The 17036-nt window shown below is 44.3% G+C and overlaps 1 protein-coding gene across 1 annotated transcript; it reads right to left on the bottom strand.

Moving 5' to 3' along the window:
- Nucleotides 1-2870: 2870 nt before the first annotated feature.
- On the bottom strand, nucleotides 2871-17017 carry THAP9 (THAP domain containing 9). The gene is given in 5 exon segments (XM_040967182.1): nucleotides 2871-4856; nucleotides 9665-9815; nucleotides 11757-12060; nucleotides 13605-13800; nucleotides 16937-17017. Coding segments are annotated over 5 exon segments (2619 nt in total). The 5' UTR covers nucleotide 17017; the 3' UTR covers nucleotides 2871-2968.
- Nucleotides 17018-17036: the final 19 nt, after the last annotated feature.

The following is a 17036-nucleotide window of genomic DNA, read 5'->3' as shown; positions in this document are numbered from 1 at the left end:
TTCCTGGTCTCCCAGATGAGTTCAAGAGACCAAGGACTTGAGCCATTCTCCAGTGTTCTCGGCCACAAACAAGCAGCTTGATGAAAAGTGGAGCAGCTAGGACACGAAGTGGTGCCCACATGGGAGGCTAGAGCTGCAGGCAAAGGATTATCTTGTATATACCACGCTAGGCCCTAGAAAGATACTCTTTTTTTAAAGACTTATTTACTTTTATTACAAAGTCAGGCACACAGAGAGGAGGAGAGACAGAGAGGAAGATCTTCTGTCCGATGATTCACTCCACAGTGAACACAACAGCCGGTGCTGTGCCGATCCGAAGCCAGGAGCCAGGAACTTCCTCCAGGTGTCCTACATGGGTGCAGGGTCCCAAGGCTTTGGACCATCCTCGACTGCTTTCCCGGGCCACAAGCAGGGAGCTGGATGGGAAGTGGGGCTGCCGGGATTAGAGCCAGTGCCCATATGGGATCCTGGTACTTTCAAGGCGAGGACTTTAGTGGCTAGGCCATCTTGCCGGACCCAAAAGATACATTTTAAAGCTTTTCAGAGTAAATAGAAAATCCCCATATGTTGGTTCACTCATCAAATACAGGCAGAGACAGGCTAGGCCAGGTCAGAGCCAGGGACATGAATGAAGTCCAGGTCTTCCAGATTGGCAGCAGCAGCAGGAACCTAACTGAGTCAGCGTCCCTGCGCCTGCAGGGATCTGTGCTGGCAAGATCCAGGCATCAGGAAACAGGGCCAGAAATACAACCGCGGGATCAGAATCCAGGGCCACAAAATGGAACTTGGGCACTCTGATAAGAGAGCTACCACTTGACTGAACATTGCCACCCTGACTGTCCTTCCTTGTTTGGTTTCAAGTTTGGGTTTTGCTTTTTCTAGAGACAGTGACAGCTCCCATCTGCTGGGTCACTCCTCAGTTGGAGCCAATAGCTGAGGCTGGCCCAGGGCGGGAACCAAAGGCCAGGAGCCAGGAAGGCACAGCAGGTCTCCCATATGAGGGGCAGAGTCCCATCCTTGGGACATCAGTGTGGGCTCTCCAGGCTGAAGGAGCTAAGGGTCAGGTCGTGTCATTCTGTGTGGGCTGCAACTGTCCTCACCAGCAGAAAGCCTGGATGAAACACCTGCCCCTGGAAAGGAAGCTTTTTGGTTTGGTCTTTAAAGTTGAAATTATAACCAATTCACCCTAATCAACATGTGAGTGATAATGTCACCATCAGTGAATCTGACAGAAGATTCAGAACCTTTTCACAGATGGCAAAGGCAATGTGCTCTCATAAAAGGCAGGGGTGGGAATATTTTTGTCTCCAACGTCTGCCTTCCCAATTTACTCAGCACTTAAAGGAGTAACATAAAATGTGTATTTCTTCAAATACAGAACATATCAGTATTGTCCAATGGAACAGCCTTCAGATATGTGGACCTGGTTTTACATAAAGGTCAGGTACAAAAGCTTGTGCTGACACGGCAATAAGTTACAAGGGGCAGTTCAGTAGCAGGTTCTGTTTAATAAAATGTATCATGGTTTATTTAAAATCAATTCTATTTGCCAACAAGTAGAAAAACTCAGACTTCTGAGCAACAGATCTTGTATAAAACAGTAAAACACTGGTTACAATTCATCACCCGAACGTTTCTGTTGAGGTAGAATTAAGACATACCAAAATATTCTTTAAAAATATACCCCCTCAAAAAAAATATTTATATATGAAAGGTGAAAAATGACACAGATGCCTTTATACTTTGTTCACCACTCTATTGCCCACAGCCAGGGCTCCCGCGCAAACAGAGGTCCAAATTCTTCACCTGCCCCTTCACAAGGTACGCATTAGGAGACTGGATCAAAACTGGAGGCGGGACTTCTCAAGTGGTCATCTGAGTGCTAGGCTGAGAGCTCTCCCAGACTCCACTGTTAATTTGTAAGCATCTCCCGCCACCTAACAGGTTTTATAAGCATGAGTGAATAATGTGCTTGTTTCTTCTTTCCATCACTAAAGTACCCAGATTTGGGGAAATACAGGTATGTTTTCTGACTGACTGACTTTCCAAATCTGAGACAGTGGAAGAAATTATGCTTAAAATTTTTTTTTCTTTGCTTAGTCGGTCTTCAGATTAAACGTTTGCATTTCCAAAACACCTGCTGTATACATTTTTCCTGCCTCTTGTAGGGCTTGACCATCTTGACAGCTTGTTTCTCATGCGCCACCACATCTCATTATTAACACAGAATGTGTGTGTATGTGTCGTTATTTTAGCCTTCTGCAAATACAGAGGTCAGAGTCAAATCATGGCTTCTTTGTGCTTACTGATGAGCAGCAGACTCTTCTAGAAGGAGTCAAGTAAGTATTCACCTTTTTTTCCCACACATAGTGCTTACTTCCAAGTCCAGGAATGCAGGCAGTGAAAACCACGTCAGCCAGGTCCTCCCCAGTTTGGTTGTAGCCCAAGAGCAATCCATGGCTGGTACTAACCTTCCGCCTAACAGAGTAGGACTTCCTTCTCAGGGCACCCTGGGACAAGGGTGATATTTGGCTTTAGCCTAATTTCCAAACCACAACTTCATGTTCAGATAAAGATCATAAGGTTTCACAACTCTTAACATTCCTAAAGTCCTAAACCAAAGGTCTTTTAGGAAACAGTCTATTCTGGTTTATAGTAGCATCATCAAAGATGGAACTCACTGGTTGGGTCTGTACTCCCACACTGTTTTCTGTCTTGGGAAATTCACAAATGTCTCAGATCATATGAAAGTGTGAACAAATTGTAGGATATGTTACCAAATTTTCAGTCAGATTCGCAAACTTGTCCACTGTGCAGAATGATCAACTGCTAAAATATGGTGACATGAACTTTTACCAAGCATAAAAATGTCAAGATATTCTGGTCTCTCATGTCAATGGATATCCACTGCTACTCAGCCTGAATTAACTGTTTCTAGCCAAACATCACGAGGTGTAATCTGTAGGGCTCAGTGTTTCCTTGATATGGTTCTCATTTTAGTTCTGTTTGAATGATGTTTCAAAGGGCCTCAAACCCCATTTTTATCTCTGATATTTAAGAAACAGATTATTATATCCTTCAGCAATTTCACAAAGTGGTTAATGGCACACATGTCTCCATCAAAGAGATGCTTATCTAAATCTGCAAAGAGAGAGAGATGCTCCAAAAGTTCGTATAGTATTTTCTGTTGAAGGTAAAATTCTCTTTGATTAGGCCCTAGGTGCGAAACTGCCATGTTTGAATGGGTTCTTACAACTTGCTCGCAGATATTTATGACCTGACACAGGCTTTCTGAAGGAAAATAGGAACCATACTTCCTTTTAACACATAACAGGGACCCAATTTTAGGAGCCTTGAGGTCTGAGGCATACAAGGCACTGACGCAATCCTCACAAGTTAAAAGAGTGGATAGTTTATTGGCAACATAGGTGGCACACAAATTGTGATCTGGCTTATGAGTGGAAAGGTCCAGCAACGCTGCGCTCAGCGAGCAGCGGGACCAGTCTTGGCAAATGCCCGCTCTGTGGAAGACTGTCGTCACCTCCCTGACTCCACACTGACTTTGCACCGTCCCCAGGGTCAAGTCTTTCCTTCGTGCGATGGAAATGTCGAAGATGCTTATTTCATTTAGGAACACTTCATTTGGAAATCTGTGTTTGCTCTCTAGGTTATGGTAAGCCTTTTGGAATGTCACACAGGTGAGATTAGTATTGTTGGCTAACTGCCTAATAAGCATCTTCAAAAATAGTTCCACATGATCCTGACTGAATTTGTAAGTCATAAGGTATGGAAAAGGCAGGAGTCTTGGGAAAATATAACTTTGGTAGAGCCATCTTAGGCTCTCTGCGTTAAGCAAAAATCCCAGGAATCCCAGCTTTTGCTTCCCTTCGATGATCTGATTCTGACTAGTGTCATATAACGTAGTGAAAATAGTCTTGGCTTCTGTTAATGCATCATTTATTTTACTATAAGTTTTGGAGGACAGGGGTCCTCTAAGTCCTTTCCCATAAAAGTTCCTGCAGTTAAAAATGTTAAACAGATTGCTAATTATACGTAGAAACCGGACAGTCCCAGTGCAGTTCTGAAAAGCAGGCAGGCCTAGGGCCAACAGATATTCTAATGCACAGGCAACATTCTCACTGAAGATCTGGGCAGTACAATTTGGTTTGAGTATGTGCTGCTTCAGTCTTGCAAGTTCCCTTGGGAGTCTTTCCATACTTGTTAACTCCCGGTCCTCTAGTGTCGCTAACTCGACAAGGTGCTGCCATCGTGCTGTGCCATTTTTAAACCGAATGGTTTGCAAACTCTGAAATGTGTTTCTTATTAATTCAAGCAAGTGGCAAGAATCAAAGAAGTATGCAACCTCCTCGCTGGCAAATGAGGGATGCTGAAACGTACACTTCATGTTGTTGCCGTCGATACGTATCCCCAAGGCTTTCGCCACTTGAATGCCGTGAGCTGTGGCATCGGACGTCACGGCCAGAACTGTGATCCCTGTGTCGCTCAATTTGCCAATAGTCAGACGGACCAGCTGAGCTTGCAAGTAGCCAGATGCTTTGTTGACAAAAAAGTAGCCAAGAGGGATTCTCCAATGACCAAAAAGCCCCACTGCCATGAGCAAAATCGTTTCTGAGGCAAGTGGCATGTCATCAGCATCCAGTTTGCCAAGGCCGAAATCCACAAAACCTTGCATACTGTGGCTCCTGGGATCCCACTGGAGCTGCTGCTTGAGAGGGGTAACCTTTACGATCAGTGAACAGTATTTGTACAGCTGCTCTCCATTCTCTGCTCTTCGTTGAAGGAAAGAAAAGCTGTTGCTGTGGAAACCTGGACCGAGTTTCCAGTTGGAAAACCATCTGGAAAATATACAAAATGAAAATCGGAGAAAATGAATGAAGAACTAGAAAGATATAAGGGAAAATGCTTTCAGAAGTCTAAGGAGTCTCAAATTCCCACAGGAATCCAGCCAAGTAGCCAAAATTTACAAGTAGATAGTCACACAGTTACAACACATTAGCCGAGAAAATAGAGCAACTCAGGCATGCAAAATGGCATTTGAGGAAGCAAACATTGCAGCATAATTCATAATTTCTCATTCATCCTCTGAAAAGTGCGCACATTCCCTGGTTTCTTCCCGTTGATCTGCTTATCATGTAGTCCATCAGCTAGTCTCACCTACAAATTCCCTGAAATGAGAATACTCTCGGATGGGAAGAAACCGCTGAGAACATCTAGTTCCTCTGGCTCATTTTACAGATCAGGAAACTGGGACGGAAGGAGATGTTAGGTGAGGTGGCCCAACTGTGCAGCCAGGCAGGAATAAATGCAAAACCCAGCTCTTACTGCCCAGCAGGGCAATGTTTTCATCACTTTGTATAGTAAGAGAACTGTGCCCATAGGGGCCACTGAGGGCTGCCAAACCCCCTCCCAGAAGCATTTTTGTATCCTTGATCCTTTTTTTTTTTTTTTAAAGTATATGTGCTGCCAAAGCGAGCACATTCCTGATCTTCTCTAACATTTTGCAAATTATTCTTTCCTCTTATTGTTTGTGTCTATCTTCAGAACCTTCAAATGCTCTCTTTCTAACGTGTGAATTTCAGCAAAGACATGATTATGGTAATATTCAAAAATAGGTTAAAATGGATGCCAACATACAAACTGAGGTGCTCGCTTCTAACAGAAGCATGCTTTTGTAACTCAAATCTAACGTTTATGAATTTGGGTTTATATTCCAGGCAACTTAGGTTTTTTTTTTTTTTTTTGATAACTGGGCTCTATTTAATTGAGATTTTAACATATTCCCTTGAGAATTTCAGGATATGGCTTTCCAAATATTTTACCTGAAATCTAACACTTTGATGAGAAACTATACTCTTATGACATGTCATGAAGTTTCACACGTATGAAATTATATAACCTGTATATCATTACTTTTTGTGGCAATGAGAACACTAACGTGACTTCATTGTGCACAAATAGCTTAGAGAACCACTAGTAGAATGTAAAATCCTATCCTTTGACAATAAATTGTTTATAATGCATTTAAGAGATGAAATTATGTATAGGTAATTTGTATTTTATTTAATTAATTTACTTCAAAGATCTACTCATTTATTTGAAAGGCAGAGAGAAAGAGAGACAGGCATACATCCTCCAATCACTAGTTCATTCCCCAAATAGCTGCAATGATTGGGGCTGGGCCAGGTTGAAGACACAAGCCCAGAATTCCAGCCAAGTCTCCCTTGTGAGGAATAGGGACCCAACACGTCTACGGCTTCCTCAGCCCCATTAGCAAGGAGGCAGATGAGAAGTGGAGTAGCCAGGACTTAAATTAGCACTGCTACGGGATGCTGGCATTGTAGGTGGCAGCTTAACCATTGTGCCACAGTGTTGTTACGTGGTACTTGTATTTTAGGAAAGGACAAGAACAGAAAGATGATGAGAAAACGGGGGTGTTATGGTGGAAAACCCTTCATAAATATGGTATCAAATTATAAATGTTTAAGTCTTATTTTGTTGTGTTAGGATTCTCAAATGAATACCAAAAATGCATATGTTCTGTTTATGTAGTAAGAAAATAATGTAACTATTTGATTTCCTTATATAGATATTTTATTCTAAATGAGGTTGGAAAACGAACAGAAAAAAGGGACAAGTGATTAAACCTCTGCTTCAGATGCCTGTGTTGGACTCCCAGGTACTCCACTGCTCATCCAACCTCCTGTTAGCAATGAACCCTGGGAAGCAGATGATGGCTTAGGTAGTTTGGTCCCCACCACCTATGTAAGAGATGCACACAGAGTTCTGGGCTACTGGCTTTAGACTGGCTAAGCCCTAGCTGTAGTGGGAATTTGGTACGTGAAGCAGCAAATGGCTTCAGCATCAGGACTGTGCCAGACCTAAGCTGGAAGCCAAGAACTCCAACCTGGTGTGATGGCAGGGCCCAAGTGCCTGAAATATCATCTACTGTTTTCTCAGGTGCATTAGCAGGAAGTTGGATTGGAAGTGGAGCAGCTGGGACTTGAACTCATGATCAAAGTGACGCCAAACTTGTTACTTAAGGCTTAATGTGTCACACCACAGTATTGGCCTCTGTCTTACTTACTTCTGAATCTTGTACAGTGTCTATCTATAGAGCAATTTAGTTTACTAAGCTATCGGGACTATAAACATAGAAAATATCAATAAGGAACCGTGCCAGCACTTACCTATGATCAAACTAAATCTTTTAGTTTCACAAGAAAAACTGAGTAATTCTAAGGAATCTGTAAAAGCAATTTACCTTAAAGATCCAAAGTACTAGAACTGGGTGAATGAAGTACTTCTCTAAACAAAACAAGGTTCTTGAAGTCTGGCTTGGAGTGCCCTCATCTAATTGCTACACATCTAATGGTTTCTCCATCACTATGGAGGGAAAGGCAAGGATTTTGACCACAATTCTGCTGCTACATTTCCCTGGTTACTCACTTTTCTGGTCACTAAGCCAACTAGGCACATATTTTTCTTTTCTTCCCAAACTTCTAGCGCTTCTCTCCTCAACTCTTGGATAGTCACTTTATTTCATTGAGAAAACAGAAACAACCCAATAAAAATCTATTTCCTACCACCCAACCTGCTACCCCATCACATCTGGGTACCTGTTCTTTGTCCTGTTTTAGTGAATGAAATGTCCCTGTCCTAACTACAAGTCTCCTTTCCTTGTGCAGTACCGATTCTCTCTTCTATACTAGACTACTCCGCCATGTTGGAAGCTCAACACACATCCTCCACCAATAGGTCTTCTCTTCTGCCTACACATGTTTTCCTGCGTTTCTTCACAGCAAAAACTCTTGCATGGAATCTGTAACCATTTTCCCTGCTGCTTCATCTTCTACTCTATCTTGACTCTACTTGAACCACATGCCCCCTCCATTACTCAACTGTAACTGCTTTTGCCATGGTCATCAGTGACTACCAAAGGTCAACTTTCTGCCCTCATCTTACAGGATCTCCCGGCAGCATCTGACTCCCTCCCACAAACTTTCTACATCTGCATTCCAGCACCATGATCCTGCCTCCATCTCTCCCCTGGTGACTCCATTTTATTGGCTTCCCTAAGATTTATTTATCTTTATTGGAAAGTCAGATTTACTGAGAGAAGGAAAGACAGAAAGAAAGATTTTCTACACTCTGGTTCACTCCCTAAGTAACTGTAATGACTGATCCAAAGCCAGCAGCCAGGAGCTTCTTCTGGGGTTCCCAGGTGGGTGCAGGGTGCCAAGGCTTTGGGCCATTCTCCACTGCACTCCCCGGACACAAGCAGGGAGCTAGATAGGAAGTGGAACATTGGGACACGAGCTGGTGCTCATATGGGATCCCAGCACTTGAAGGGAGAGGATTAGCTAATTCAGCCATTGTTTTGGGTCCCTGGCTGCTCCTGATCAATAAATATCGAATACAATGATTTTAAAGATCTAATACTTTAACACAGGTACGTTAAAGGAGCAAATATTTTTAATGGGAAAATGAATGTAAATGCAACCAAATACCAATATGCTTGGCCATTCAGGTGTTTTTGTGGTAAAATTCAGACATTATCAAAATGTATGAATAGGCACTGGTGCCATGGTGTAGTAAGTTAATCCTCCCCCTTCAAGTGCCAGGATCATTCGGGCGCTAGTTCATGTCCCAGTTGCTCCACTTTTGATACAGCTCCTTGCTTGTGGCCTTTGAAAGCAGGAAAGGATGGCTCAAGCACTTAGGCCTCTGCATCCATGTGGGAGAACTACAACAAGTTCCTGGCTCCGGGTTTCAGGCTGGCTCACCTTCACTTGTTGTGCCCAAGGGGGCATGAACCAGTGGATGGAAGTGCTCTGTGCCCTTCCCACTCTAACTCTGCTTTTCAAAGAAATAATTAAATCTCTGGTAGGTAGGTAGATATAGATAGATCGAGAAGAATCCCCACTATTTCCGGACTCAGATTTTGTTGATTTGAGTGTCTCTAACATCTAGGAGTTACAAAACTCTTGTCATATCTATGCATCTTCACTTTGTTGGTGGAAATTTTACTGCTGAAATAATACACAAATAATATGCTACCTAGAAGATCTTAAAAAAGAGAAAACGGGCTACAAAACAGGAGTATGAGGACACTTTAAAAATAATGTGGGAAATGAAAAGATTATTTGTGGGCAAAAGAAAACTTAATTCGGAGGCAAAAAATTCAGGGAACCTGGAACGAAAGCCTAGCAGCTAAAGTCCTCACCTTGTACGCACCAGGATCCCATATAGGTGCCAGTTCTAATCACTGCAGCCCCGCTTCCCATCCAGCTCCCTGCTTGTGGCCTGGAAAAGCAGTCAAGGATGGCACAATGCCTTGGGACCCTGTACCCACGTGGGAGACCCGGAAGAAGGTTCTGGCTCCTGGCTTCAGATTGGCTCAGCTCCAGCTGTTGTGGTTGATTGGGGAGTGTAGCATCAGATGGAAGATCTTCCTCTCTGTCTCTCCTCCTCTATATATATCTGACTTTGCAATAAACACAAGGAATAAATAAATCTTAAAAAAAATAGACCCTTAAAAATTAAAATTTCAAAATCCATGCATTGGCGTTTGATACTAGCAGCTATCACGTGCAGAGTCCTAGGAATACCCTTGGTTTCCTTTCCCATCTCAGCAGTTACTCACGTCCTGAGGACAGAAGCATGAGGCAGCTTCAGGATCTTCCTCACGTACTCATAGACCGTTGTACCGCACAGGTAGAGTGTACCAGCAAATTGTTTCATTTCTTTAGAGTAATTAGCTGGGTTGTTCCAGTCATGCAGCTCCCAAGGGAAATCTGTGAAAGTGACATTCATTTAGTTAGAGAGTGATACACAAAAAGTTCTCTTCGATGCACACGTTCCCTTCTCTAATGGCTGCAAGGGTTCGGTTGACTGACCAGGGTTGGCTTGGGCCGAAGCCAAAAGCTTCCTTTAGGTCTCCCAAGTTGTGTGCAGGGGCCTAAGAACTTCAACCATCCTCTGCTGCTTTCCCAGGTACATCAGCAGGAAGCCAGAATAGAAGTGGAACAACCAGGGCATGAACCAGTGTCCATACGGGAAGCTGGTGTAACACGTACTTGCTTTACCTACTACTGCCTCAACAGACATTTTTTGTGTGTGTGGTGTAAAACGGATCATCATGTCTGCATGTAAAATACGCTGTTCATTCAAAATACGGCAATTGCAATTGGGTCTCTTAACTGTCCGAACCATTGTGGATTATTTAGCTGTCAAAATGTGAAAAATTTCAATTGAAGGCTTTATTATTCATTAGCACCCACCCTAGAAGTTTTTAGAACAAGGAGATAAACAGCTGGTTGAAATTCCCTTGAGCTATCAATTTGCCTTATTTTGGACTCTGCTCATGGTAAAGCCCCCTGTTCCTTTTTAATCTCTTAATCTCTTCCTCTCCTCTGGAGACATTTCTTGAAACAGGATTTTTTTTTTCCTTTCCCAGAATTTTCCAGCTATTTCCATAAAAACAGTAAGCTGGAAACTCTTTTGCCCTTCTTCAACATGTTGGCTCACAAAAAGGACTAAGCAATCTTTTTTTTAATTTATCCACATACCTATGCTATAGAATTGTTCAAGAAAAAATAGGGATTCTGTAGATTCTATGGTTCAACTCCACTCTAAAGACTTTGCAGGCCTGGCACGGTAGCCTAGTGGCTCAAGTCCTTACCTTACAAGTGCCAGGATCTCATAAGCGTGCTGGTTCTAATCCTGGAAGTCCCACTTCCCATCCAGCTCCCTGCTTGTGGCTGGAAAGCAGTTGAGGAAGGTCCAAGGCCTTGGGACCCTGTACCCATGTGGGAGACCTGGAAGAGCCTCCTGGCTCCTGGCTTTGTATTGGCACAGCTCCGGCCATTGCCATCACTTGGGAAGTGAATCAAAGGATGGAAGATCTTCCTCTCTTTCTCTTCTCCTCTCTGTATATCTGCCTTTCCGATAAAAATAAAATACTTAAAAGAATTGGCTTTGCTAACACATTACATGACAGTTTAAAAACTGCTTATGACAGTTGGGCAATATCCAAGGAAAGTTTAAATGAACATACTGATAAATATTTGCACTGAAATGTCACTTAGGGAACAGCAGGTGCTCATCACCTTCACTTCTCACATTATATTGAACCTGAGGCCTCCGAGTGAGGAAGAGTGAGGAGGAGCATGCTGGATCCTTGCTCTTCCATATCAAATGTTAGTTTTACTGAGGAACTAACTTTTTCAAGATTTCAGTCTATTAAAAATGGGGCCTCCATCTGGAAAATGGGAATATTTATACGTCCGAACCACTGTTTGACTATTTTTCACTTACTTATCTGTTCATTAATTTGTAAATTCAATAAATGTGATTGTTTTTAAAAAGAAACAGCACAATAGCATGTGTGAAGTCTATTATAAAAAAGGAAAAGTTCAGAATGCAATGCTGTATAAACTACAGGCTGTCATTTCTGTGTGGTCGGGGCTATGTGATGTTTTGGGCTGCGTGATGTTTTAACCTTCAGTTACTTCCTTACCTTTCCTAGAATAAACATGTAAATGTTGTACCTGGAAGATTGAAATGCAAAAAGCAACTTGGTTAAATTTTCATTTTTCTCACTTATGCTATTGAGACTTTTCAGTTCACAGATTAAAGTATGGTTTCATTCTCAAGAGCAAAGTATATATGTAAGGATATTACAAAAACACCCACACAGCTATTTTGCAAATATGACAGATTACTAGGAGCAATACCTGAAAACTGTGTTCGTAGCAGAAACTCTGTTTCTTCAGAAAGTAGTTTCTCTTGCACAAGTGCATCGATCAGCTGCAAATCCCTTCTCTTCTTGAGCAGCCTGCGGTTTGTCCAAGAGACAGGTCCTGCTCGGGACTCCCGTAGCATTTGCTGCACTTCACCCAGCATCTCCGCATCTACTGCCACGTGCGTCTTTAAACTATAATTATGGTCCTCAATAGCAACCTCTTGAGACTCACCCGGAAGGGGCTTTCTCAGGATTTTCCGTCTTGCTCTACCTCTAAGGTATATACCTGGAACAGGCTATTACAGAAATAGGAAATGAGCTATTTTAGAAATCATTATATAGATTATCTATAAAACCACCACTGATTACAAAGCACTCTTCTGGCTGCTGGGGAGTTAGGTATCAAACGGAATTTTTTAAATCGATAATCTATAGAACAATGCGAACAAGCTTGTGGCCTAGAAAAGCAGTGGAGGACGGCCCAAAGCCTTGGGACCCTGCACCCATGTGGGAGACTCAGAGAAGTCTCAGGGCTCCTGGCAGTTCTGACTATTGCAGTCACCTGGGGAAGTAAATCAGTGGAGGGAAGATACTCCTCTCTGTGTCTCCTCCTCTCTGTTTATCTGACTTGCCAATAAAAAAAAAATATTAAAAAAAAATAGTAAGTTCCTATGAGTAAGTCTGACACCAACGAAATACTTCTAAGTATGGCAGCAGGATAGAACAACAGCAAACATGACTGTAACCAGAAGCCGCCTAGTGTCAGAGTGCAAATAATTCAGTGACTACTGAAGAAGATGGAAAAAGTAAAAGCCATGTATGCGAGTTGTGGTTAAGGGGTAAAAAGATAAAATAAATCAAAGGGTCTGGTTCTGTGGCATAGTGGGTTAAGCCACCAACTATGGCACTGACATTCCATATGGGCACCATTTTGAGACCCAGCAGTTCCCACTTCCAGTCTAGCTCCTTGTTTATGACCTTGGAAAGCAATGTAGGATGGCTCAAGCACTTGGGTCCTTGCACCTTTGTAGGAGATCTGGAAGAAGCTCCTGGCTTTGGCCTGGGCCAGCCCTAGTCATTGAAGCCATTTGAATAAACCAGTGGATAGAAGAATTTTCTCTCTGTAATTCTGCCTTTCTTTTTCTTTTGTTTTAAACAATTTTAAAAGCGTTTATTCATTTTTGTTTGAAAGGCACCAGAGAGCTTCCATTCACTGGTTCACTCCCCAGATGGCTTTAATGGCTGGAGCTGGCTTGGCCTGAATCCAGGAGCCAGGAGTTTCCCTGGAGGGCCCCAAGGACCTTGGCCATCCTCCACTACTTTCCCAGGCATATTAGTAGGGAGCTGGAACAGAAGTGAGGCAGCCAGGACTTGAACTGGTACCATATGGGACACTGGTGTTCCAAGCAGAAGACCAACATAATATATACCACAGTGCCAGCCCCAACTGTTTTTCAAATAACAAGAAATCTTAAACACAACACAACAACAACAAAAGAAACCTAAGCTGATGATTCACTCATAATAAGTCTCACATTTTCGTTTATTCCTCCGATCACAATGCTAATATTAGACATATTTTTGGTCAAAGTACATAATATGACTGAGAGGAACTAACAAAAGTAATTATTTCAAAAAGTATTATGAAAGCTGTCTCATCCTTAACAAAAGCCTGAGTTCTTAAGCCATTTCCATCTTTGTTTTTGCGATCTGCCAGTAACCGTTCCGTATGTGCATTAAGGATCTGCATTTCTGTACTTCAGTCCCAGCTGTGACGTGGGCCATCCTGGCTCTGCAACGCTGGGGAAACCTCAGCTCTGCTGACACCAAGGGGGAGTACCTCGTGCAGATAAACAGAGGGCACGGCGTCTTTCCTCAGCTTTCTGCGGACGCCATGTATTTCAAAGTCACTTTTTTGAAAATGTCTGGAGCACAGCACAGCAGTTGGTCCTGGGAGCCAAATCTTGCCGCTCTCGGGGTCTACGCGGTTAACAGCGCTGATCCATCTTGAGCGCATGAGGGTATCTGTGGGAAAACTGGAGCGATAGGATGAAACTTCCGTAACATTCATTAGACAAACCTATCTGCCTGCTGCACATTAACCCCAATCGAGTTTCCTTTACTTGATTGCATTTGTCGAGGCTCCCTGAGTTTTAAAGCTGCATGTTCAACATCGCAACGATTTAATGTTTTCATCTGTAAGAGGGCAATTCTGCTACCGTAGATCCTGCCTTATTCTTTCCTCACTGCCTACACCCAACAGAATCTGTCCAAATGTGAACAGTTCATGAACACAAGCATCATCCTCTTTCCTGTAGCGAGTTTTTATCTGGAAATTCTTTGGTGCTTTCTCCTTTGAAGAGGTAGAGTCTAGTTCTACTTTGCTTGCGCAGGACCAGGAGCAGTGACCATGGGGGAGCAGATTTCTTGACTCTCTTTCTGCTGCATGGGCAGCTCCTGCGCAGTTATCCACCATGCTACAAGCAGTGCTGTGCAGAAGCCTACTGGCTGAGGCCCAAGGCCTTGTGAGTTACCTCTCTTCTGAAGGCCAGTCCTTCAGCCTGAGCCAAGCTTTGGGAGGACCGCCATCTTAGCAGGTAACCCACAACGCCTGCCTCATCCATGTGCGAGCTCACAATGTTGCCACTGAATCTTCCACCTGTCATGCAACAGAAAATGTCACTACACTTAGTTCTCTCATGTTTGGGTAAAAGGCCCTACTGTTTCCTAGGTTTGAATATGAAACTGCCTCACATTTCTCTATTTTATAAGGCATTTATTATGGAACACACATGAAGAGCACGTTAGTGCTCGTTCTGTCCCTTCTCTTTGATTTAGAAACAGATTTCTAGGCAGCTTGCATGCATTTTCTGCAAAAAAAAACAAACAAAAACAACAACAACAACAAAACAAAACAAAAAAAAAAGGAGGAGGGGACAGCACAGTGGCTTAGTAGGCTAATCCTCTGCCTGTGCTGCCAGTTTGCATTTCAGCTGTTGCACTTCCAACCCAATATCTGGCTTAGGGACTGGACAAGCAGCAGAGGATCACGCCAGTCTTTGGGACCCAGCACCCACATGGGAGAATCAGAGCACGCTCCTGGTTGGATCAGTTCAGCTCTGGCTGTTACAGAGTGAATCAGGGATGGATGAACTCTCTGTTTCTCTTTGTCTCTAATCTAACTTTTCATATAAAAAAACAAAAATTGTTATTAAACAAACAAACAAAAAACAGGGCCTGGAGTAGGCAGCCTAGTGGTGAAAGTCTTTGCCTTGCATGTACCTAGGATCCCATATGGGCACAGGTTTGTGTCCCAGCTGCTCCACTTCCCCATCCGGCAACCCACTTGTGGCCTGGGAAAGCAGTCGAGGATGGCCCAAAGCCTTGGGATCCTGCACCTGCATGGGAGACCCCGAATAAGCTCCTGGCTTCAGATCAGCTCAAGTTTGGCCATTGTGGCCCACTGGGTTGTGAACTAGTGAACGGAAGATCTTCCTCTCTTTGCTTCTCTCTGTAAAATCTGCTTTTCTAATAAAATTTTTTTCAAAATTTGTTATTTACTTTTATCGGAAAGTCAGATTTTACAGAGAGAAGGAGACGCAGAGAAAGACCTTCCATCTGTTGGTTCCCTCCTCATGCAGCCGCAATGGCAAAAGCTGAACCGATCTGAAGCCAGGAGCCAGAAGCTTCTTCCAAGTCTCCCACATAGGTACAGGGTCCCAAGGCTTTGGGCCATTCTTGACTGCTTTCCCAGGTCACAGGCAGGAAGCTGGATGGGGAAGTGTCACAGTTGAGATACTAACCAGCTCCCATATGGAATCCCAGCATTCAAGGCAAGGATTTAGCTCTAGGCCAATGTGCTGGGACCTGGCTGGCTTTTTAGATGGAGACAACTCCTTTAACAAAAAGCCAAGGCAGGGGCTGGCATTGTCCTAGGAAGTAAAGCCCACATAGGGGCAGACTGCTGTCTGGGCTTCTCCAAATGCCATCCAGTTCCATGCCCATGGCCTGGGAAAAGTAGAAGTCCCAGATGCTTGGAGCCCCACCACCCGCTTGGGAGCCCTGAAGAAATTCCAGGCTCCACCCATCACTGCAAGGTTTTAGGGCACGAATCAGCATAGAATCAGCATACGGAAGAGCTCTGTATAAAGCAGAAGCACAGAGGAAATGGAAATGTAATTCAGACAGGGAGGGGTCACATGATTAAAGTCCTCACTTAAAAGCCTCAAAGGAAAGTAAAATGCAAGGAAGGGTGTGGGGGCATTTGAAGGAATGATTAGGACCAAAGAGAAGGACAAAGAGGTCACTGGTAATGGTGGTGGCAGTTACCTGGCTACAGCAGGTAGTAAAGCCAGTGGGACTTAATTAAGAGCCTGGTTAAGGGAAGGGGGATGGTGGAGCAGCGAAAGGGGGTACACAGGCTCAGCTGGCTGTCCCTATTTCAAAAGGGCTTTCAGTGAAAGTAGACAGAGCAGCTGAAGAGTAGGGTAATTAACTGACGGGAGAACCTGGCAGGGGAAGAACAGGCCCCAGGTTCCAGAAAATACATAACTACATAGTTGGAACTCCTTCATCTGGACTCACACCTTCTGCCTCTCGTTCCTCTACATTGCACCTGCGCTTGGCAATGCATTACCTTTCTGCCCCTGTTAGCCGGCCCCGCTCCGCCTGGCCCCATCTCTTGCCCCAGCAAGTATTTAAGTCTTTGAACTCCCTACATCTCCCAAACAGCCTACCGCAGTTAAAGCAAATTTCTATGTCTGCAGGCCCCAGCGTGTCTCAACCCCAGTCTGCACCATAGACGTGCACGCACGTTAGAAATTCTGGGCCCCCTCCCACCCCTTTCCCCCTTTTCGGCCCCAGTGGAAACTTTGTGGCTCAGATCCAGGCCGAAGTAGAGCCAGGTTCAAACGCCAGACGGGACAGGCCAGAGCTGAGTACTCCCGTTGTCCCGACAGGAGGCCTCCCTCCCAGTACCCTTGTTGACAGTCATGACGCAAGCAGAAGGAATGAGGTCAGCACAGAGCAGGTGCGAGAGGAGCCCCAATTTTAGAGTTCCCTCGCTCCGCTCGCCCCGCCCCGTGGACGGCGCCACGCACGGCCCGCCCCGGTCCGCAGCCCGCCAGGCCCTGGGGGCCGCAGTGTCCGCTGCGGGACTGCGCTCACACGCACTTGTGGAAGGAGAGGCCGCGCCTCCGGTTCAGCACGGTGTCCCGGGCGCTACAGCCCACGGCGCAGCAGCTTCGGGTCATCTTCTTGTTTGGGAAGGGGG

This window comes from Ochotona curzoniae, unplaced genomic scaffold, assembly GCF_017591425.1.
Source record: "Ochotona curzoniae isolate NIBS_2020 unplaced genomic scaffold, NIBS_Ocur_1.0 scaffold_4506, whole genome shotgun sequence".
NCBI classification, from domain to species: domain Eukaryota; kingdom Metazoa; phylum Chordata; class Mammalia; order Lagomorpha; family Ochotonidae; genus Ochotona; species Ochotona curzoniae.
Note: the sequence above shows the minus strand (reverse complement) of the source record. Positions and strands in the feature narration are given on the sequence as shown.